Consider the following 17084-nt stretch of genomic DNA (forward strand, 5'->3'; position numbering starts at 1 on the left):
GAAACCCGTGACATGCAATGGAATTAGGAAATAAGAGAAACAATGCTATGTATGCAAATCGTACGTCAGCTAGGCGCGTGGACTATTGTTTGAGGCTGCAAGCAACATATGCGGATAGTTCAGCCACGTAATTCAGGAAGAAGCGAATACACGTATGATTCGGATATCGGCTCCAGAGAAAGAGTGATGCCCAGCCCATGACTCGAAATGCGAAATATATATGCCGATGGTTGGAAATATAAACGAAATACAGTGAGGATAGTGAGTGAAGAGAAGGGAAAAGTGGGCAAATAGCATCATCTCACCGCGCCGTGCCGGTATCCGATCGCGCCCAATCGACCCCGGCAAGTCGGCACGTCGACATCCACCTTTTCTAAACGCCCAGTTTTTAGTCTGATATTGGTTTGCATGGTATTTACGAGGGAGCATATGAACAAACACAGACAGAGGAGTTATATGCAGATAATGACAGACTCAAAGAAGATGTAGAGATATAGAATGTTGAATGGTGATATTTTACCGTCTACAATCACACATCCTTCACACCTCGACATTTGTGCTCAGATCTCTTGTCTAAATTAGATGCATGTCACTCCAACTCGCTTCTCGGCACCACAAATTCCTCTCCAAGGGGGGGGCCAGGCCATTCCCCAATCCCACCCTCCACTCAACCTCATCCGCTAGTGGACAAGCCCGTTGCTGTCTCGGAAGTACGGCTTCATCGTCTTGCCTATTGAAAGTTGCCTTGCCTTTGAAACTGCGGCGCCTCTGGGGCCCTTTCAGGTGCCGTCTCTTCCAGACTTTCGCACTCTTTTTTCCCCTTGGCTCGCGCCTAAAAATAATACCTACCCCCCATCCCAGCCCTGGGGCTTACTTACATCTATCTACCTGTTGTTCCCCCTGCCTCTTCTCACTCTCTCTCGCTTTTTCGGTTCCTGCTTTTAGAAGACCACCCCCTCTCGCTTCTTGCGCTGTGCTTCCCCCCCGTTTACAAATTCTTGTAACTGAACTGGACCTGGACCTGGACCTGGGGGCTTGGCTTGAACTTCCATTTAAGCCAAAGGGGGCCTAGAAGCCTCTGCCAAGAATTTCCATCCCGTCTACTTCAGGACCCTTTGGCATTTACATCACTTACATCTGCATCTTGATTTGAGCCTCACTTCACTACAAATCAATTCGTTTCGTTGCTTCTTTCGACAATTGATTACCTAACACTTGGGACCTTCACCATTGAATGATACCGCGATAGATGCCTTCCGCTCTGCAGGCCGACATGGACATGGATCCCGCCGTTGTCGGCCTCCCTACCACCACAGCCATCACTGGCCTTCTCGACGTCGGCGCTGCTGCCATCGACATCCTCAGCGACCTCAACATCTCGCCGCAGCACGACACCGCCATCCTCAACATCCTCCTCCGCGAGGTCAAGGAGTGTCGATCCTCCGTCCACGCCTTCTACAAGACCCTCAACCTCATCGAGAACAACCAGATCCCCTTCCCCGCCCGCGCCGCCTGGATCTCTCTCGACACCCTCGTCGCCACCCTCACAGACACGGTCCTCGCCTTCACACGCCTCTCGTCGCTATGCTGTGCCCTCGACGAGCAGTCCAATAGGACCACGCCTGAAGATGCCGCCAAGCAGTTCGAGAAGAGGATCAAGGCCCTGTGTGCGAGGTTGAGATGGCATAATCTTTCGTATGCTATGATGATGACTATAGTCAACTGGTGAGTTAAGCGACGCAGCACACGGACCGCTAGATGAACAAGTGCATTGTTTTTGCTGACACGTGCAAAAAAGCCCGGGAGAAAAGGACGCAAAGAACAGTCGCGACGAGCTGGCGCATCGCGTGGCGAGACTTCTCACATTCAACGTCAACCTCTCTGCTCGATTACGACAGAGTCGCCCCGGATCCTCGGCTGCCAAGACAACGGGATCGGGCGCCCAGACCCCCGATAGCCCCGAGATCACCCCCGCCAATGTGGGGCACAGACCCGCCCCCTACTCCGGAACCCTCTCAAAGCTCACCACCCCGAAGGCTCTATCCAAGGTCATTCTGCCCATCGAGCTGAGGGAGCTGCGTGATGATTTTGAGTACTATACCGAGATGATCCCCTCCCAGACCGGAAGCTGCGAGTTTCCAACTGGTGGTGTCTTGATGGGAACTCCATATGATCTCGCTTCAGCTCGATGAGACCCATTATCAATCAGTAACTATCAATCTATCCCCAGTGGATCATCATCTTATTAGATGAAAACTTGCAAAGTCGGTGTTTAGGTGGGAAATAGTGCGAGACATTTCAGGCCATGTCTGGCTACGGAACCGGTTGGAGGGCTTAGACGGGCATTTTACCAAACGGATATTACGTGTAATGATGTTTTTTTTGTTTTCTTGCTTCGTTTCACTTGGAGTCGATTTAGCTAGGCATTTGCAATTTCAACGTAGAGATATCCATTCAAATTAATCAATCACCCATTACTCATTGTGCTGTGCTATGCTATGCTATTCTTGCTACTCGATCCTAATGAACAACTTACTCCCGTACTTAAATGTAGAGCTTGCTACCGTGGTACTTGGTCTTGTCAGAGTAACCCTGGACAGACGTCTCGATCTCTCGCTCGGGGAAACCCTTGAACGACTTGGCATATGTTGCGACGGAATGGGCGATGAGCTGTTCTGTGTTAGTGTCACGGTTTCTGAACAAGACATTGGCTGGGTGCGACTTACCTTGGTGTTCACCTCCCACGCGGTGTAATTCACATTGGTCAGATCATCCCCGATCTGGTGGTAGTTCTTATCATACCAGACACCGGCTTCACCGCCAAACATCTCTACCTCGTCTTCTGTCTTGACACCCTCGGCACCTGTGGCGATACCACCAGCGGGGATACCACCACGGATGAAACCATCGTAGTCACTGCGACCATCGAAGGGGATGAAGGTGTAGTTGAGGCCTTGCTCCTCGTACCAGTTGACATACAGATCGCGCAGCTCCTCTGAACCCTTGGGATTCTCGGCGTTGGTGGCGTTGTAGATCTGGTAGGCAAAGTTGGGGCTGGCCATCATGTCGTAGTCCATGAAGAGACGGATCTTGCGGTTCTCATCTTCAGGAAGAACGGAGACGTAGTGATCGGAGCCGAGAAGACCTTCTTCCTCGGCGGCCCACCAGGCGAAGCGGACGCAGTTGTTGACACGGTACTTGGTCAGCTGGACGGCAACCTCGAGCACAGAGATACTGCCGGATCCATCATCGTTGATACCAGGTCCCTCGGCAACACTGTCACTGTGACCGCCGAGCATAACACAGTTGTCGGGATCACCACCGCGAGTCTGGGCGATGATGTTAGTGGTGGAAATGGTCTTGACCTCAGCGTCGATGTAGGCAATAGCATCGACGGTCTCGCCATCCTTGAGCTTCTTGGCAACAGCCTTGCCCTCTTCACCGCCAAGACCAAACGTAGCAACATGGTCAGGCGAAGGGGTACCGAGAGTTCCATGAACCTCATCCTTCTCATAGTTATACACAACGGCAGCGACAGCACCCGCTTTACCAGCATTGCCGGACTTTGTGCCAAAGGGGCACGTTCCACGGAGGACGAGAGCAATGTTGCCCTTGACGGCCTCGGGATAATCGGACTCGTCGCATCCTTCGTTGTCGACGAGGACAAGCGTTCCGTGGACGGGCTCCTTGTTCTTAGTCGGAGGAGTCAGACCCATGGGGGATGCCTGCTTGGGAACAGAGTCGCCGATGACGAGACGCGACTCGAAGACATTGCCCGAGACAGCGGGGAATTGCTGGTTCGAGACGGAGTAGTAGCCGCCTAGCTTGGCGAGCTCAGCATGGATGTACGACAGCGTACCGAGATGGCCTTGAGAACAATCAGTCATTGCGTTCATGATAACAGTCCGATTTCGGAGAACGTACCTTCACTGCCGATGACACGAGTCGGATGTCCATACTCCTCCTCTCCATTCTTGGCAATCTCATACAGATTCTTTGCTCTAGCCTCAAGGTTCTCAGGCTTAATACTCTTCTGCAATTCCTTGGTATCTACCAGAGGAAGATCATCACCGAAGAGATTCCAAGAGAGCTTGGGGACTTGGAGGTTAAGAGGGATCTGAAGAGCTGACACGCCCTGGAGAGCGGCCGTGGCGGCGACTAAGCAAAGGCCCTTTGTCGTCATGTTGAGGTTTGTTATGGTGAAGGAGAGAGGGAGGAGGATGGAAGGGGAGGGTTCTGGTTAAGGCATGGACCTGACTGGAGCGCAGGTGATACAAGCCTGTGACGTGATGATGCTGGGACCTGGAGCTATAGGCTCCTAGCTCACTGTAGCTTAGCTTGGTTGCCCTGCCAGGAACCCGAGGCATTGCTTATCTTTGCCCTAGTCCCCGCGATTTGTCTCAGCTGTGTCTTGGCGATGATCGGCGATAGCTACCCTGGACTCTGATGGCACATTGAAGCGGATCTTGAATGAGAACAAGAGCTATGAGAAACTAACTGTTTGCTCCCATAGATGGATACTTACTGGTAAAATCCAGCTACTAGTTGCATTCACTTACTACAGGGATGTTCCTTTGTCGTCGGTATATCGAGAATATTGAGAATCGATGCATCTACCCGCCTCGCATTGGATTCACCACAGCCAATAACGGAAGACAAGGAGGAACATCGTGCAAGAAGCTCATAAGATGATGCCATGGAAATCGGCTTCAGGTCCTGATGTCCAGATGCGCAAGTCACCATGAGCATAAGAGGCCACTGTTTGACCTGCATTACTAGGTAGGCAAGCATCCCGTAAGAAGCACGAAAACCTCCGAGTTTTAAGTGAGCTAAAGTATTGAAGAGGCCTAATATAAAGCTCTCCCAAATCTGTACTGAACAACCCCTAAATTTATCTACGTCATTTATCCTCAAGGATAGAGCTCCTACGCTTTCTTGCCTCCCCTTGGCATCCCATGGCCGAGCGCAGTGTAGAGGGCCGAATCATGGATACTTGGTGGTTTCCCTACATTTTTGGCATCTGCGTAATACTCTATCAAACCGTCAACTGGTTTATATCTACATTGAATTGGCAACAGACGACATTAAAAAATTGAGAGAAAAGCGTGATAGATAAGTTTACAGCATAGAAAGCCGATTTACGACAAGTAAGTCACAGGATGAAGTTACCAAAATCATCGTGATGTGAGAGGCGCCACAAGTCCATCCATACTAGTCCGAATACCCTCCTTTTGACAAGTCCAGAACCGCCAAGCATACCTCCATGTGCAACCCAAAAACTACACGGCGTAACAATGAGTATCATTTTAGGCCATTAGACAGCCACGCATCACAGCCCCCAACTCTGTACTTCCATCTCCATTGGGTTACCATGCTTACGCCCAGGCTACCCAGATGGACCATCAAGATACCGTCAGCTCACTCAGCGAGCAGGCATAGATAAAGTGCTGACATCCTAATACCGCTGATGCCGCAGTTAAATTTAACTCAAGCCTTGAACTTCATCTTCTCTCATCACGTTTCATCTCAAGTCAGGACGAGAACTCAACATGCATCCTGCTTATACACTGTATATCGGGCTTGAAGCTCGTGTGACCGAGTGGAAGAATGACATGTATGCGACTGTCAGTAAGCGGTTCAGTTCACCCACTGATGCGCAGTATCAGGTAAGTTGAGGGATACCACGAAGGAATGCCTGTTGATGTTGAAGTTGTAGATCAATGACAAGAAACCGATGATTACGGAGAAGCAAGTTGAAGAAGGGAGATCGGAGAAAGAATTGCTGGAACAGAAATATGCCAGTCAGATATGATCGGTCAACATATGGTTCGGAAACGACGAAATCGAGTTGTCAAGTTGTTTATTCTGTCTTGCCTATTGTCAACCAATCCCTCACATCAAAGCTTTTATACATACATTTTGAATTCCTACCTCTACCCTTGAACTACTCCCTTTTATTCCTACCGAAACACAATCAAGGAATGCTCATCTTGACATGATCCTGCTTTTTCGTAGCCCGTCCCCCGAATCCCCACCCAATCTGATGCGCAAGCTGAATCTCAACATCCAAATCATCAGCCCAAGCCCACACCAACCCAGGGTTCTTCTGGAACATCCTCCCAGCCGCAATGAGATCCAACTTGACACCATCTTCCTTTCCAGAGATGATCTCCTCAGCAAGTGTACCGGTCTTGATGCTGCCCACCGAACTAACGAGCATCTTATCGCCAACGACCTTCTTGATGTGTTTCGCGAACTTGGCTTGATAACCTGGTCCGCCTTGAACCTTCTGCTGCGGGTGGTTTCCGCCGCTAGATACATCAATAACATCGACGCCGCGCTCAGCGAAGAGGCTAGCGAGCTTCGCGGCTTCGTCAACAGTCCAGCTCTCGCCGGTGTACTCAGGGTTAGTATCCAACCAATCTGTCGCACTGATCCTCACAAAGAGCGGCATCGTCTCGGGGATAACAGCACGAACTTCCTCAACTAGCTCAAGCGCCAGGCGCGTTCTGTTCTCAAAACTTCCACCATACTGATCCGTTCGCTTGTTAACGCTCGGCGTAAGGAACGAGCTGACCAGATAGCCGTGCGCAAAGTGAAGCTCGATCACGTCGAAACCAGCGGTGACGGCGCGGTTGGCCGCTTTGACGAAATCTTTCTTGAGCTGGTTGATCTCCTGGATGCTCATGCTGCGAGGGGTGGGCATGTTCTCGTTGAAGGGCTCGTCGCTGGGTCCCACGACATCGTCGGGCCAGCCGTTGACTTCCTCGGTGGCTGTGGCGCCGGCGCTGAGCCAGGGTGCTACGCAGCTTGCTTTGCGGCCTGCGTGGGCGAGTTGGATGGCGATGTTTGTATTTTGGCTGTGTGCAAAGTCGACGTTCTTGCGAAGAGTGTCGACATGGGCGTCAAGCCAGATACCAGCGTCCCTGTGATAGTTAACAAGAGAACCACATCAATTTTTGAGAATATACTTACTCAGGCGTAATTCGACCATTAGCTTGAACAGCAGTTGCTTCGATCATCATAAGCCCCGGCTACAAAAAGATTAGCTTTGGTCGATCTCACTGTTCCAACGCCACTTACACCACGCTGGGCCATACCGCCATAATGCGTAATATGCCAAGGCGTCATGAATCCTTCATGGCAAGAATACTGGCACATAGGGCTGACCCAGATTCTATTCTGCATAGTGACATTTCGAATCTTGAGTGGTTGGAAGAGTCTAGGAACAGGTCTTCCATCGCTGGGCTGAATAGCCAGACCAGGCGGAGGATCCTGCTCGGGGGTGAAGAATGGAACACCCTTTGCAGCTTTGTTGACAATAGGATGGCTGCATTTCTCAGTCTTTGCGGGAGCAGGGGTTTCGGGTCTGGAAACGGGAATGCCGTGGTGAGGATGGCAGATGCGGTTGGTGAGATATGCAGCCATGGTGATGAGTGTTGAGATAGAATTGTTATGCTTAACGATCCTTGAGAAACCTCATCTTGGGAATTGGGAACAGGAATTTATATACTGGCTCATGATGGGTCAATGACGTTGTGATTAGAAATCTTTGACGTTGGATTTTCGGAAAGCTCCAGATCTACGGTATGCAGGGCGCGAATCTTCACATCGGCGACGGGCGATGAGCATTCGTTCTTTCGATGCATTGAAACATTTATAATGAATAACGTTGTCCAGAGGGTGGGTCATTTATCTAAACTAGGCCTCTTGGTCTCGCAATGCCGTTGAAACAAAAGTATACAATTATAAATCCCGCTCGCCTCAAAAAAAAAAAAGTCATGCTCGGTCCGAATTATGTCCAACAGTTCTCCACGTACGTTCATCATGGGTCGAAGAATCTACTGTTCACTCTACGAAGCCTTCCACTTCTTCGATGGCCTGAGTCTTGTTCTGTTGAAGGACCCGTTCGCCCCATCAAGCCTGATGTGCTGTGTCGCTTCCGGCCCCGCTCGAGCTCTTCCGTTTCTTCTGTGTCTGTCTTGAGATTTCCAAAACTCTTGCGGCACCTCACTTTTCGCTCATCATCGGGATCTAGGAATCGATGGATTGTGCGATGATCGAGAATGCGCTCCTCTTTGTCGTGCGGTCCGGCCTTGTCCGTCTTGGGCCAGATGTACCCGTAAAGCTTTGAGTGCCGTTCGCAACGAGGGCATGAAGCTCGTGTAAAATATGCGTTCTGTTGTACAAAGTAACCGTCGCAGATGGTGCACTGGATCCAGGCCATCTCAGGTTCTGATAAAAGTAGCGGTGTGAGGAGGTAATCTCCGGGCACTCGCACTCTAGATGGAGGCGTGTCCTGCTTATAGACACGACGCTGATATTTCTTTCGTTTTGGCTGATCCTCATCAGCCACTTGATTGTCTTCGACAGTTTCAATACTGGTTGCGATAGGCTCGGTTGGTGGAGGTACCACAGTTGCTTCGTTGAGCTTCTCCGGTTCAGGTTCACTTTCAGCCTCGGACTCTAGAGGAGCATTTAGAATGGCCTGGATAGTCATGCTCTCAAGACCACTTCGACGGGTTCTCTCTCTCGTCATTTCAGTCGCCTGTTGCGGTGATCGTGAACCTTGACTGCTCTGCGGCGAAACTGGTGCCCCCTCTGTCTGTTGACTGCCCTTGTTCGCATTCCCTTTCAATGGAGTATGTCCTAGAGGCTCCGGAGTTTCCTTCTCTGGCGAAGTGACATCTGTCTCGACAACACCGCTTGAAGATTCACTGGCAGTGACAGATGTACTGCGCGACGAATCGTCGATGATAATTACAGTCTTCTCAGGCGAGACCTTTTGTCGCTTTGCCGGAGTCTTAGGGGGTGTTGCCAGACTATCATGCTGTCGCTTTCGATTATTGGTTTGCTCGGCGGGCGGAGACCTGACTGACGATGAATCGCGAGCTAGTTTTGATCCTCTCGAAGCCGCTTTTGTAATCCGTGGTCGCATATCAGGAGTGACTGATGGTGTTCGCGAAGACCCAGAGATACTGTCATCTCTCCGTCGTCGCCGCAATGAGTAACCTTCTGACTTTTCCTGCTCAATACTAGTTTTCACTGGCACTGTACCCTCTTCTGGTTCCCACGCATTCTGTAAAAGATCCTCGCATGTCTTGCACAAGCATTCGCAGTTGTTCTCCCCGAAATAGTTGTCTCCGTAAGTAACCGTGACCTCCTCCCCTGCCTCGATGGGTCTTGTTGCGACAATCTCGATTCCTGCATGGCTCGTCCTCATAAGTTTGGCGTTTGCATCGCAATCGTGGTTCGCAAAGCGGGCAGGGCCCATAAACAGGCTGGTGCACTTGCTTCGTGAGCTGACCACAATACTGAAGTCCTTCTTCTGAGATGAGATTGCCTTTTCCTCCTCTGGTGTGATAATGACTTGAACACCGGATAGATATTTGATGGCCTCGTTGCGTCGGATAGGTCGTCTGGCTGTTACGGCAGCCTCGTGAGTAACAATTGTGTATCGGTTTGTCGAGCTGACCTCCCACGGACAATCTGGAAGGTAGATTTGAACATATCGCCTAAGATGCCGTCGGAAATTCTCCTTTTCATTGTCGGTCTTCAATCCATTGTGAAACCGCTTCAGCCCGTTTGTTGCCAGCAATCGCTTCTCAGCACTTTCCAAGTCCTTCTTGAGAACCACCTCCTCTTGCAAGATCTTGGCGATCTCCTCCTCCCTCACACCTCTGGATGGATGATATGATGTGCGGTTTTTGGGGACTGTTGTCCAGTAAAAGACCTGCCTGTGTTAGAGTCGCATTGCCTCATGAGCGATGCTCAGCCGTAAACCACTCACATGATCAACCAGGGCGTCAGTGAGAATGTCATCATATGCTGACACTTGTGCCAACGTCATGCGCGGCTTTTTGGCAGCCGCTTTCTGTGACGGAGGCATTTTGCCTAATATGAATTCACTCCCAAGCCAGTCCTGCTGTGTAAAGCTGCCGTCCAAGGAATAAAAGAGCGTACGTGTCCCTCGAAACTAGCTGTAAAAGTCCGAGCGAGAAAGAGCGGAGATGTAGATCCTTGGCCCAGTATATGAGAGCCTTGCCAAACGATGCTACAATTGAAGCCTTTCGAATCTTGCAGAGCAATGCGCAGGAGCTGGAAAGATAGAAGCCAAAGTTAAGCGCTTTATGCTCGGTTTCAGCTAACTCAGTGCCGCAACGTCATAGGTTCCGTCTCTCTAAATGGGTAAGGAGCGTTTATCGATGGAACAAAGACAGACGAGGCTGAGACTTGGGTGAGTAAAAGATCGTGGTGCGGGTGCCTTTCAAGGAATCTGGCTTGAAGGAGGGAAGTGATGTTCAAGGTGGAATGACATGGTGGTAGCTCGCTCGGGTGTTTTCGAGGTTAGGGGGGCTTGCTTTGTTCCTCTTCCCTGGATCGAGGCCGGTTTGGGGCATTGGCCAGGCGACCAGTGGGGCTGTGTAGGCCTAGGAAATCACTCTCAAACATCATTTCAGCTCAAGTTGTCAAGCCATGGGACGGATACAATGATCAAAGGGTCTTGGTTGTTTGTTAGGGAGTGAGGTACAGTAGAGATCAGAATCAAAGAGGTGCTATTTCGGTATTATACTCTCAAATGCCAGTCATAAAGACAATCTCATGATAAGACGACACGATATCTCCAGGTTTCTTTACCCCAGCTGAGATCCAATGGGTTCCGCTGGGACAAGTGTGGCTTCAACTGTGGCTGTGAGCACGTGATCCTAGTCCAAAAATTCAACGACAGGTTGGGCGATTGATTGATGATATCCCGAGTGAGACTGTGGTGAGAGTTGAGTATTGAACCTCCGCGCGCGGAACACAGCCAAGATGATTCAATTAAAGGTACTTCAATCCTTCCCATATTTTCAATCACTTGCTGACTGACCATGGTAGACAATGCTCAACTGCATCGACAACTCGGGCGCTGCCCTGGTCGAATGCGTCTTGGTCGTCGGCCAAAAACGACATGCCCGAATCGGTACGATACACCCCCACGAACACCTCACTCGATCCTCTCGAAAGAATTCAACAGTTAGCTAACACACCTCAGGTGACCGTGTCGTTGTCGTCGTGCAGGAGCAGCGTGGTAGCTCCTCCGGTGGTATGGCCGGTATCTCTGCCGCCAACAAGGTCAAGCGAGGTGATATCCGCCACGCCGTCGTCGTCCGAACTCGATACCCTACACAGCGCCGAGACGGCTCAGTCGTCAAGTTCGACGACAATGCTTGTGTGCTACTGAACAAGTCTGGAGATCCCGTCGGATCACGTATCAACGGTGCTGTTGGAGCTGAGCTGAAGCGCAAGAAGTGGAGCAAGATTCTGTCAATGGCGCCTATGCAGGCATGAAAATTTGGCAAGGAGTTCAGGGTGATGCGTGGATGGGCGGTTATTTACAAAAGACAGGATAGACCAGGGGAATGGGTTTGGCTACATACAGCCGTGTACGAGTGGAATACTGTACAATTACGAATATTACTACATTTGGCATTTGCGAGGCGTTGATACGAAAATACAGACACCTTTCACCTCTCAAAACTCAAAGTCACTGTGGTAGCATAACTTGGAACAATTAATGTCAAGGAACTTATTTTGCATGATTAAAAAACTGCAGATGCATTTTGACAATTTAACCCTCCTACGGAAGGTGATGAGAAGCTTGACTCTCAGTCTTAAACGACGAAAGAACTGGGGTAAGCTTGGTACATTTGTGGCCCTCCTCCAAAATCTCATTCACTGCTTTAAGCAGTCTTATACAGGATCATTGATAGAATACAATTTGCATTTCCCTCCTTATAACCTGGCGCCGGTGGCATAACCATGCCACAACCCTCTCTAAAAACGCCTTGCGAATTCAAATGATGATGCGAGTATCCTCCACAACTTGGGCGTCGACGATTCGTTGCCCGGGTATCGATACAAGGTTTCGCTTAAGTGAAAATGTGACCACACTCGCAGCAGACGTAGAAGAGTTTCTATCGTGACGTTAGTGAGCTGATCTCTGAAACATATGTACGTGTGAGAGAGTTCAACTTACCATGCCGGTTTCAGCGCTTCGCTGCTGAGACTGGAAAAACACAGCTTCGGTGTGCTGGCAACTAGGGCAGGTCTTTGTAGATCGCGGGAGCTGCAGCGCGCAAAAAAGAGATAAAGTCAGCCAGCAGTCTTTAAGCGATGACAAGCGGGTTCCAAAGAAGACGCGAGACACCCAGTGCTCCAACTGCTGTTTCCAACTTATACTTTGTCATGTGAACGGTCGGCCGCCAACTGCTCGCCGCCGGATGATGATGCAGAAGCCCAGAGCATGTGCCAGCCAGCCCAAGATAGAATAGTATAGTCGTGCCAGTCGTGTCGTGTCGTCAATTACATAATTGTCGTCATACATAATGTTTGTTGAAGATGCTCATGATTCACATTTCATGGACGAATCATAGCACATGGAGATCTCTTCGAGGAATTCTTCACTGGCGTCGGAGAGGAAGTCATCAGACTCGGTCCTTGTGTCATCGTAGTCCTCGTCCATCATCTCCTCGTCGTAGTCGGCGAAAGGATCCTCCCATGGCAAGGTGAACTGGCACATGCCCGTGATGGGCTGACTGACTTTCTCGTTGGAGACGACCATTTGGCAATCGGGCTGGCCGCACGAGGTGCACAAGATGACTCCGCCACAGCCGTAACAGAGAACAGGTGGAAGATGACTAACCGTTGGATCGGAGCCAACATCCTGGGTGACACCGGCGGTCTCACCGGCCGAGGTGTTGAGGACGTTGCGGAAGACGCAGGTAGACTTGGCGTCCTCGGTGTACTGGCAAGTTCGGCAGGTAAACTGAAGCTTGTGAGCATCCTCGTCCTCCTTGGGATAAAGCATGTTTGAGCATTCGGAGCAGAATCGGAAGGTGATCTGCTCGAGCTTCTTGTCGCCGTCGGCGCCCTCGTAAGAGGTGGTGGATTGGGGGGTAGCCATTTGATCGGTCGAGTGGTGGTGGTATGGGTGGTTCAATTTGAGGAGAATGCTTGGTTGCTTTTTATGAAGATGCAAGAAGCAAAAACAAATCTGAAAGCTGAAATGTCGAATAGATATTTCAAGCTGTGAATGATGGATGGCGATTGTTGCTCTAGAATAGAGGTCGTGCTGTTGTTGAAGAAGAAAGAAGGAGAGAAGTGATGGATGAAAGGCGACAGGGCTGGAAAATAGTTCAAGTGGGAGGGGCTTCTGGCTTCCGCTGGTTTTCCTGTCCCACTTTTCTGTGCAAGTCCTTGAATTTGGTTGCTTGTTGGGTTTTTTTTGGGTTTGGTGCCTTGAGCTTGGGCTTGGGCTGTGTTGGGTTTATAATCGACAGTTGGCAGCCAGCCACAAATTCAGAGGCTTCACAGCTGAGAAATTGGTGATTATGCAGGCTTGTGATTGACGGGCGCTGTTCAAAGTCCGTAGATTCGTGAACACCAGATGATAGTAAAATTACAGAGGAAGAGAAGAGAAGAACAAGGCTTCAGTGTTGGGGTCGGTTGAGTTTTGTACGGAATGCACAGGCAGCAAGTGACTTGAACAAACCAAGGCACAGCATAAACAGTGGGTGATTCAGCGCGTTATCCTTCAGTGGCCTCGTGTGGATTGTCACACGTGGGCCGTCTACTGTACAGTCGAAACGACACGAAAGTTATGTCCCTCTGCCGCGCCTTGTTATTGCTGACTCGTTATCTTTATTTCACGGTCTCACGCCGCGAGTGGCAAGGCAAAACACTGGGGACAATTCATTCATTGACAGGGGTAGGTTATTTGCGGTGACTCACGTCTTCATCTTCAATTCTATGAGGCGGTGATGCCTTGGAGTCATCTAATCATGAGGCAGCCAGAAATACATAATACCTACCCGTGCATAAAACAACATCACTGTGAATCCTTTGAAAAGAGCTCTTATTGGATGATGCTGTCTATTCCAGCTGAACAGTTACGGAGGTTTGTCCGGCACAACGAGGCTGGTCTCTGTATGTTCACATCATCACTGGTGCGTTAATCAGGCACAATGTAACCTCCGTCACAGCGAGGAGTAAACTAGAGTGACGTGCATGTTAGAAATATGCGTGAAAAGACATCTCTCGAATTAGGAACTCGAAACAAGACGCAGGAACATGGTTCTCTGCCACTTCAAACAGCATTAACTGGGTGAGGCGTTGACAAGTGATCAATAAGTGGCACATGGAGGGCTACGTGAGGTCCACGAGACCATCACGATCGTACCAAAGCGGAACTTGAGACACGATCAACACGAAAAAGGCCGCAGACACGTACACGTGTAGAAAGTACGTAGGCCATGGAATTCGTAATTGGCCGAAAGGGAGATACTGGTGAGTTGGTAGGAAGTCGTTCCTAAGCCTAGAGTAAATTATCCGATCTGACGCTTGGAAGGTCGGCGATTTAGCGATTCGTGTGAGCCTTAGGACGGTGGATCATGAAACTGAAGATGTTATTGTCTTGCGTGAACTATTCGCAATCTGATTGCGTTGGCCAACTTACTCAGGTCGTTAATGTCGTTGCAGTCAGCAAACAAATCACACTTGCAACCCCACGCATAGTAGTTACACCAGAGCTGAAGGCGAAGGTGATACCATGTGCTCTAAAGGCAACCAACAACTTGGTACATAAAGCATATTGGAAGTGACTTAGCGATCACTTACAGAGTTGATTACCCACAGAGATGTTCGAAGGATGATTCCACAAAGTGATCGAATTTTTTAATAGCGGGGTTTCCATTATACACCATCTTCGACTCTGAGTGTCAACCACGGGAGGCATGGAATCAAGGCTCCCAAGAATAATCACTTGTTCAAAATGCAGGTGCTGCCTTCATATCTCTTCTTCCTGCATTATAGGAGGCTTGACGTCTCTGTTGAAGTGGCAACGTGGTGACATGTCTCACAATCTGCTCTGGTCCCGAATCTCTGGGCTGATTGTAAGATGACATTGGATACTTGTTTCTCATCAAGCGGCTCAAGGCAATTACGCGTTTTTATTCTCTCACAGTCATGCATATTTTCTATCAAAAAGGTATCCTAAACTGAGTAAAGATATGCTAAGCCTGTGCCAACATATCTAGTTCATTTTTTTCATTTAGGATCAAGATCCCGAGTTTTTTTTCCTCCCAGCTTATGGCGAATGGTGCTATAGTCTGATCTTAGCGGCACTCTTCGCAACGCCTGCTTCCTTTCTTTTACATACCTATTTTATCCCTGATTCTGGTATCAATAGGAGCAAAGAAAAATTACGTTTGCCAACTAATTATTCAGATTTAACTTCCCCGACTCTTCCGTCAAAGTTTTCGCGTGACGATGATTATAGGCACTCAGCTAGCCACTTAACCTGTAGACTATCGATTTACCGGCTGGCATCTCCGTGTTATTCTATTCCACATTCGACTATCCGAACCAGGTCCAGGGCCAGTGACAACTGACAGATCTGCAGGTTGTTCCGAATGGATGGAAACGCACCTCCGCATTTTCCCTTTGGTGCTGGTACCGTGTGAGAGGGATGGCTCAGTTGAAAGGCTCCGATAGACAGAACCTCCGAAGTTCACCGTTGATACTGCCTCCCCCCCCATCAAACCTTGCCAATGCCGTCTGGAGTTCTATTTCTATCAACTGTATGTACCTCGAACGATTACTGGCTTAAAAGGTCCCCGGAGGTGTATGTGCCTTCAGCTCGATGATGCCGAGCGTCTGGTGACAAGTAACCCCTTGATTAAGCATGCACTAAAGACTGATCCCATGATCTAAAGCCAGTAAGCATGGTTTATTACCAACCGAGTTGGATATATCCCTCGTTAAGAGTATTGAGGCGCTTGTTAGAGGTTGAGTCGCTGCAACGCTTCGAGCCTGTGAGCCTATCACAGCGCTGGGTAGCTCACCCACCCACTGAAAGAAGGAAGGGCCACCCCGCGTCAAACCCCGCCCGCCACAGCAACGCCGCATGGCAACCGCGGGGGTCTGTCGCTCCTTCTGTTGTACAGCAAAGTTACGGCACGTCATTGTTCCAGTTGAACCCAGCGAGTCGAGAGGCGACGGGAGGACCCAGCTCCATCAGCTCCAGCTTACCATACCTTAACTGGTAGCCCATCCATCTCATCACTCCTCTTCGCAGCACATCTCTCGAGCTGCAACTTTTGCTTCCCCCAAAGACGAACTTTTTTTGACGATCGATAACCCGACGACGACGCTGAACACAGCTCATTTTTGCTCTCGCTTATACCACCTTCACCAAAGTCAACAACAGATATAAACATGGTAAGCAGCTCAACAGCAAACCTCGACAACTGTCGCAGATCCTTCAAGACTTCTCGCCGCCCCCTCCTTTGGCTGCGTCAATCAACTCACAGACTCAATTCATCATCTAACATGCACACTATAGGCTGACACTGGTCTTCCTCCGGGATGGGAGGTCCGACACTCCAACTCCAAGAACCTCCCCTACTACTTCAACTCTGCCGAGAAGCTCTCACGATGGGAACCTCCCTCCGGCACCGACACCGAGAAGCTCAAGCATTATATGGCTACTAACCACAGTGCTGGCTCTCGTCCTGGTGCCGTCGCTGGTGTTCCTGAGGGGAAGATCCGCGCTGCCCATCTACTAGTCAAGCACCGCGACAGCCGACGACCCAGCAGCTGGAGAGAGGTGCGCATACCCGCCCATCGTATCCGACAGTTGCATTGATCGCTGACTAACACAATCACTACAGGCTGAGATCACGCGCACCAAGGAGGAGGCCCTTGAGATCATCCAGGACCACGAGCAAAAGATCAAGTCTGGTAGTATCACACTTGGTGAGCTCGCTCTCACCGAATCCGACTGCTCTTCTGCCCGTAAGCGAGGCGATCTCGGATACTTTGGCAAGGGAGACATGCAGAAGGAGTTTGAAGATGCTTCCTTTGGCCTCCAACCTGGCCAGATGAGCGGAATTGTGGAGACAGCTAGCGGCCTTCACTTGATTGAGCGGTAAGTCCAATGTCTGTGGTTTGAACTCATTACTGACTGACTTTCCCTAGCCTTGAATAAATTGAAAAGTATATATAATTGACAAATTTTGTAAATTGACAAAGCAGAGCGTATC

General features: G+C 49.9%; 8 protein-coding genes across 8 annotated transcripts; 4 read left to right on the top strand and 4 right to left on the bottom strand.

Annotated features, from left to right (window-relative positions):
- Nucleotides 1-1249: 1249 nt before the first annotated feature.
- Nucleotides 1250-2192, top strand: FMAN_05040 (uncharacterized protein; the record flags this gene model as incomplete). Its single annotated transcript, XM_041828180.1, has 2 exons — nucleotides 1250-1725; nucleotides 1799-2192. 2 exons carry the CDS (start codon nucleotides 1250-1252, stop codon nucleotides 2190-2192), a joined length of 870 nt encoding a protein of 289 aa, XP_041679068.1.
- Nucleotides 2193-2544: 352 nt separating this feature from the next.
- Nucleotides 2545-4183, bottom strand: FMAN_05039 (putative APE3-vacuolar aminopeptidase Y; the record flags this gene model as incomplete). The annotated part of the gene is made up of 3 exons (XM_041828181.1): nucleotides 2545-2670; nucleotides 2727-3868; nucleotides 3925-4183. The coding sequence occupies 3 exons, from the start codon at nucleotides 4181-4183 to the stop codon at nucleotides 2545-2547; spliced, it is 1527 nt and encodes a 508-aa protein (XP_041679069.1).
- Nucleotides 4184-5549: 1366 nt separating this feature from the next.
- Nucleotides 5550-5812, top strand: FMAN_05038 (uncharacterized protein; the record flags this gene model as incomplete). The annotated part of the gene is made up of 2 exons (XM_041828182.1): nucleotides 5550-5666; nucleotides 5717-5812. 2 exons carry the CDS (start codon nucleotides 5550-5552, stop codon nucleotides 5810-5812), a joined length of 213 nt encoding a protein of 70 aa, XP_041679070.1.
- Nucleotides 5813-5974: 162 nt separating this feature from the next.
- On the bottom strand, nucleotides 5975-7428 carry FMAN_05037 (uncharacterized protein; the record flags this gene model as incomplete). The annotated part of the gene is made up of 3 exons (XM_041828183.1): nucleotides 5975-6926; nucleotides 6976-7034; nucleotides 7084-7428. The coding sequence occupies 3 exons, from the start codon at nucleotides 7426-7428 to the stop codon at nucleotides 5975-5977; spliced, it is 1356 nt and encodes a 451-aa protein (XP_041679071.1).
- Nucleotides 7429-7825: 397 nt separating this feature from the next.
- Nucleotides 7826-9889, bottom strand: FMAN_05036 (putative Histone-lysine N-methyltransferase SET9; the record flags this gene model as incomplete). The annotated part of the gene is made up of 2 exons (XM_041828184.1): nucleotides 7826-9733; nucleotides 9791-9889. The coding sequence occupies 2 exons, from the start codon at nucleotides 9887-9889 to the stop codon at nucleotides 7826-7828; spliced, it is 2007 nt and encodes a 668-aa protein (XP_041679072.1).
- A 923-nt stretch (nucleotides 9890-10812) lies between these two features.
- FMAN_05035 (putative 50S ribosomal protein L14) lies at nucleotides 10813-11331 on the top strand (the record flags this gene model as incomplete). The annotated part of the gene is made up of 3 exons (XM_041828185.1): nucleotides 10813-10827; nucleotides 10879-10963; nucleotides 11036-11331. The coding sequence occupies 3 exons, from the start codon at nucleotides 10813-10815 to the stop codon at nucleotides 11329-11331; spliced, it is 396 nt and encodes a 131-aa protein (XP_041679073.1).
- A 581-nt stretch (nucleotides 11332-11912) lies between these two features.
- FMAN_05034 (putative RPB9 DNA-directed RNA polymerase II, 14.2 KD subunit) lies at nucleotides 11913-12946 on the bottom strand (the record flags this gene model as incomplete). Its single annotated transcript, XM_041828186.1, has 3 exons — nucleotides 11913-11957; nucleotides 12020-12109; nucleotides 12686-12946. 3 exons carry the CDS (start codon nucleotides 12944-12946, stop codon nucleotides 11913-11915), a joined length of 396 nt encoding a protein of 131 aa, XP_041679074.1.
- A 3311-nt stretch (nucleotides 12947-16257) lies between these two features.
- Nucleotides 16258-17029, top strand: FMAN_05033 (putative parvulin (peptidylprolyl isomerase); the record flags this gene model as incomplete). Its single annotated transcript, XM_041828188.1, has 4 exons — nucleotides 16258-16260; nucleotides 16385-16648; nucleotides 16713-16969; nucleotides 17020-17029. 4 exons carry the CDS (start codon nucleotides 16258-16260, stop codon nucleotides 17027-17029), a joined length of 534 nt encoding a protein of 177 aa, XP_041679075.1.
- Between the last annotated feature and the right edge of the window lie 55 nt (nucleotides 17030-17084).

Source organism: Fusarium mangiferae, assembly GCF_900044065.1.
Source record: "Fusarium mangiferae strain MRC7560 genome assembly, contig: FMAN_scaffold003, whole genome shotgun sequence".
Classification (NCBI taxonomy): Eukaryota; Fungi; Ascomycota; class Sordariomycetes; order Hypocreales; family Nectriaceae; genus Fusarium; species Fusarium mangiferae.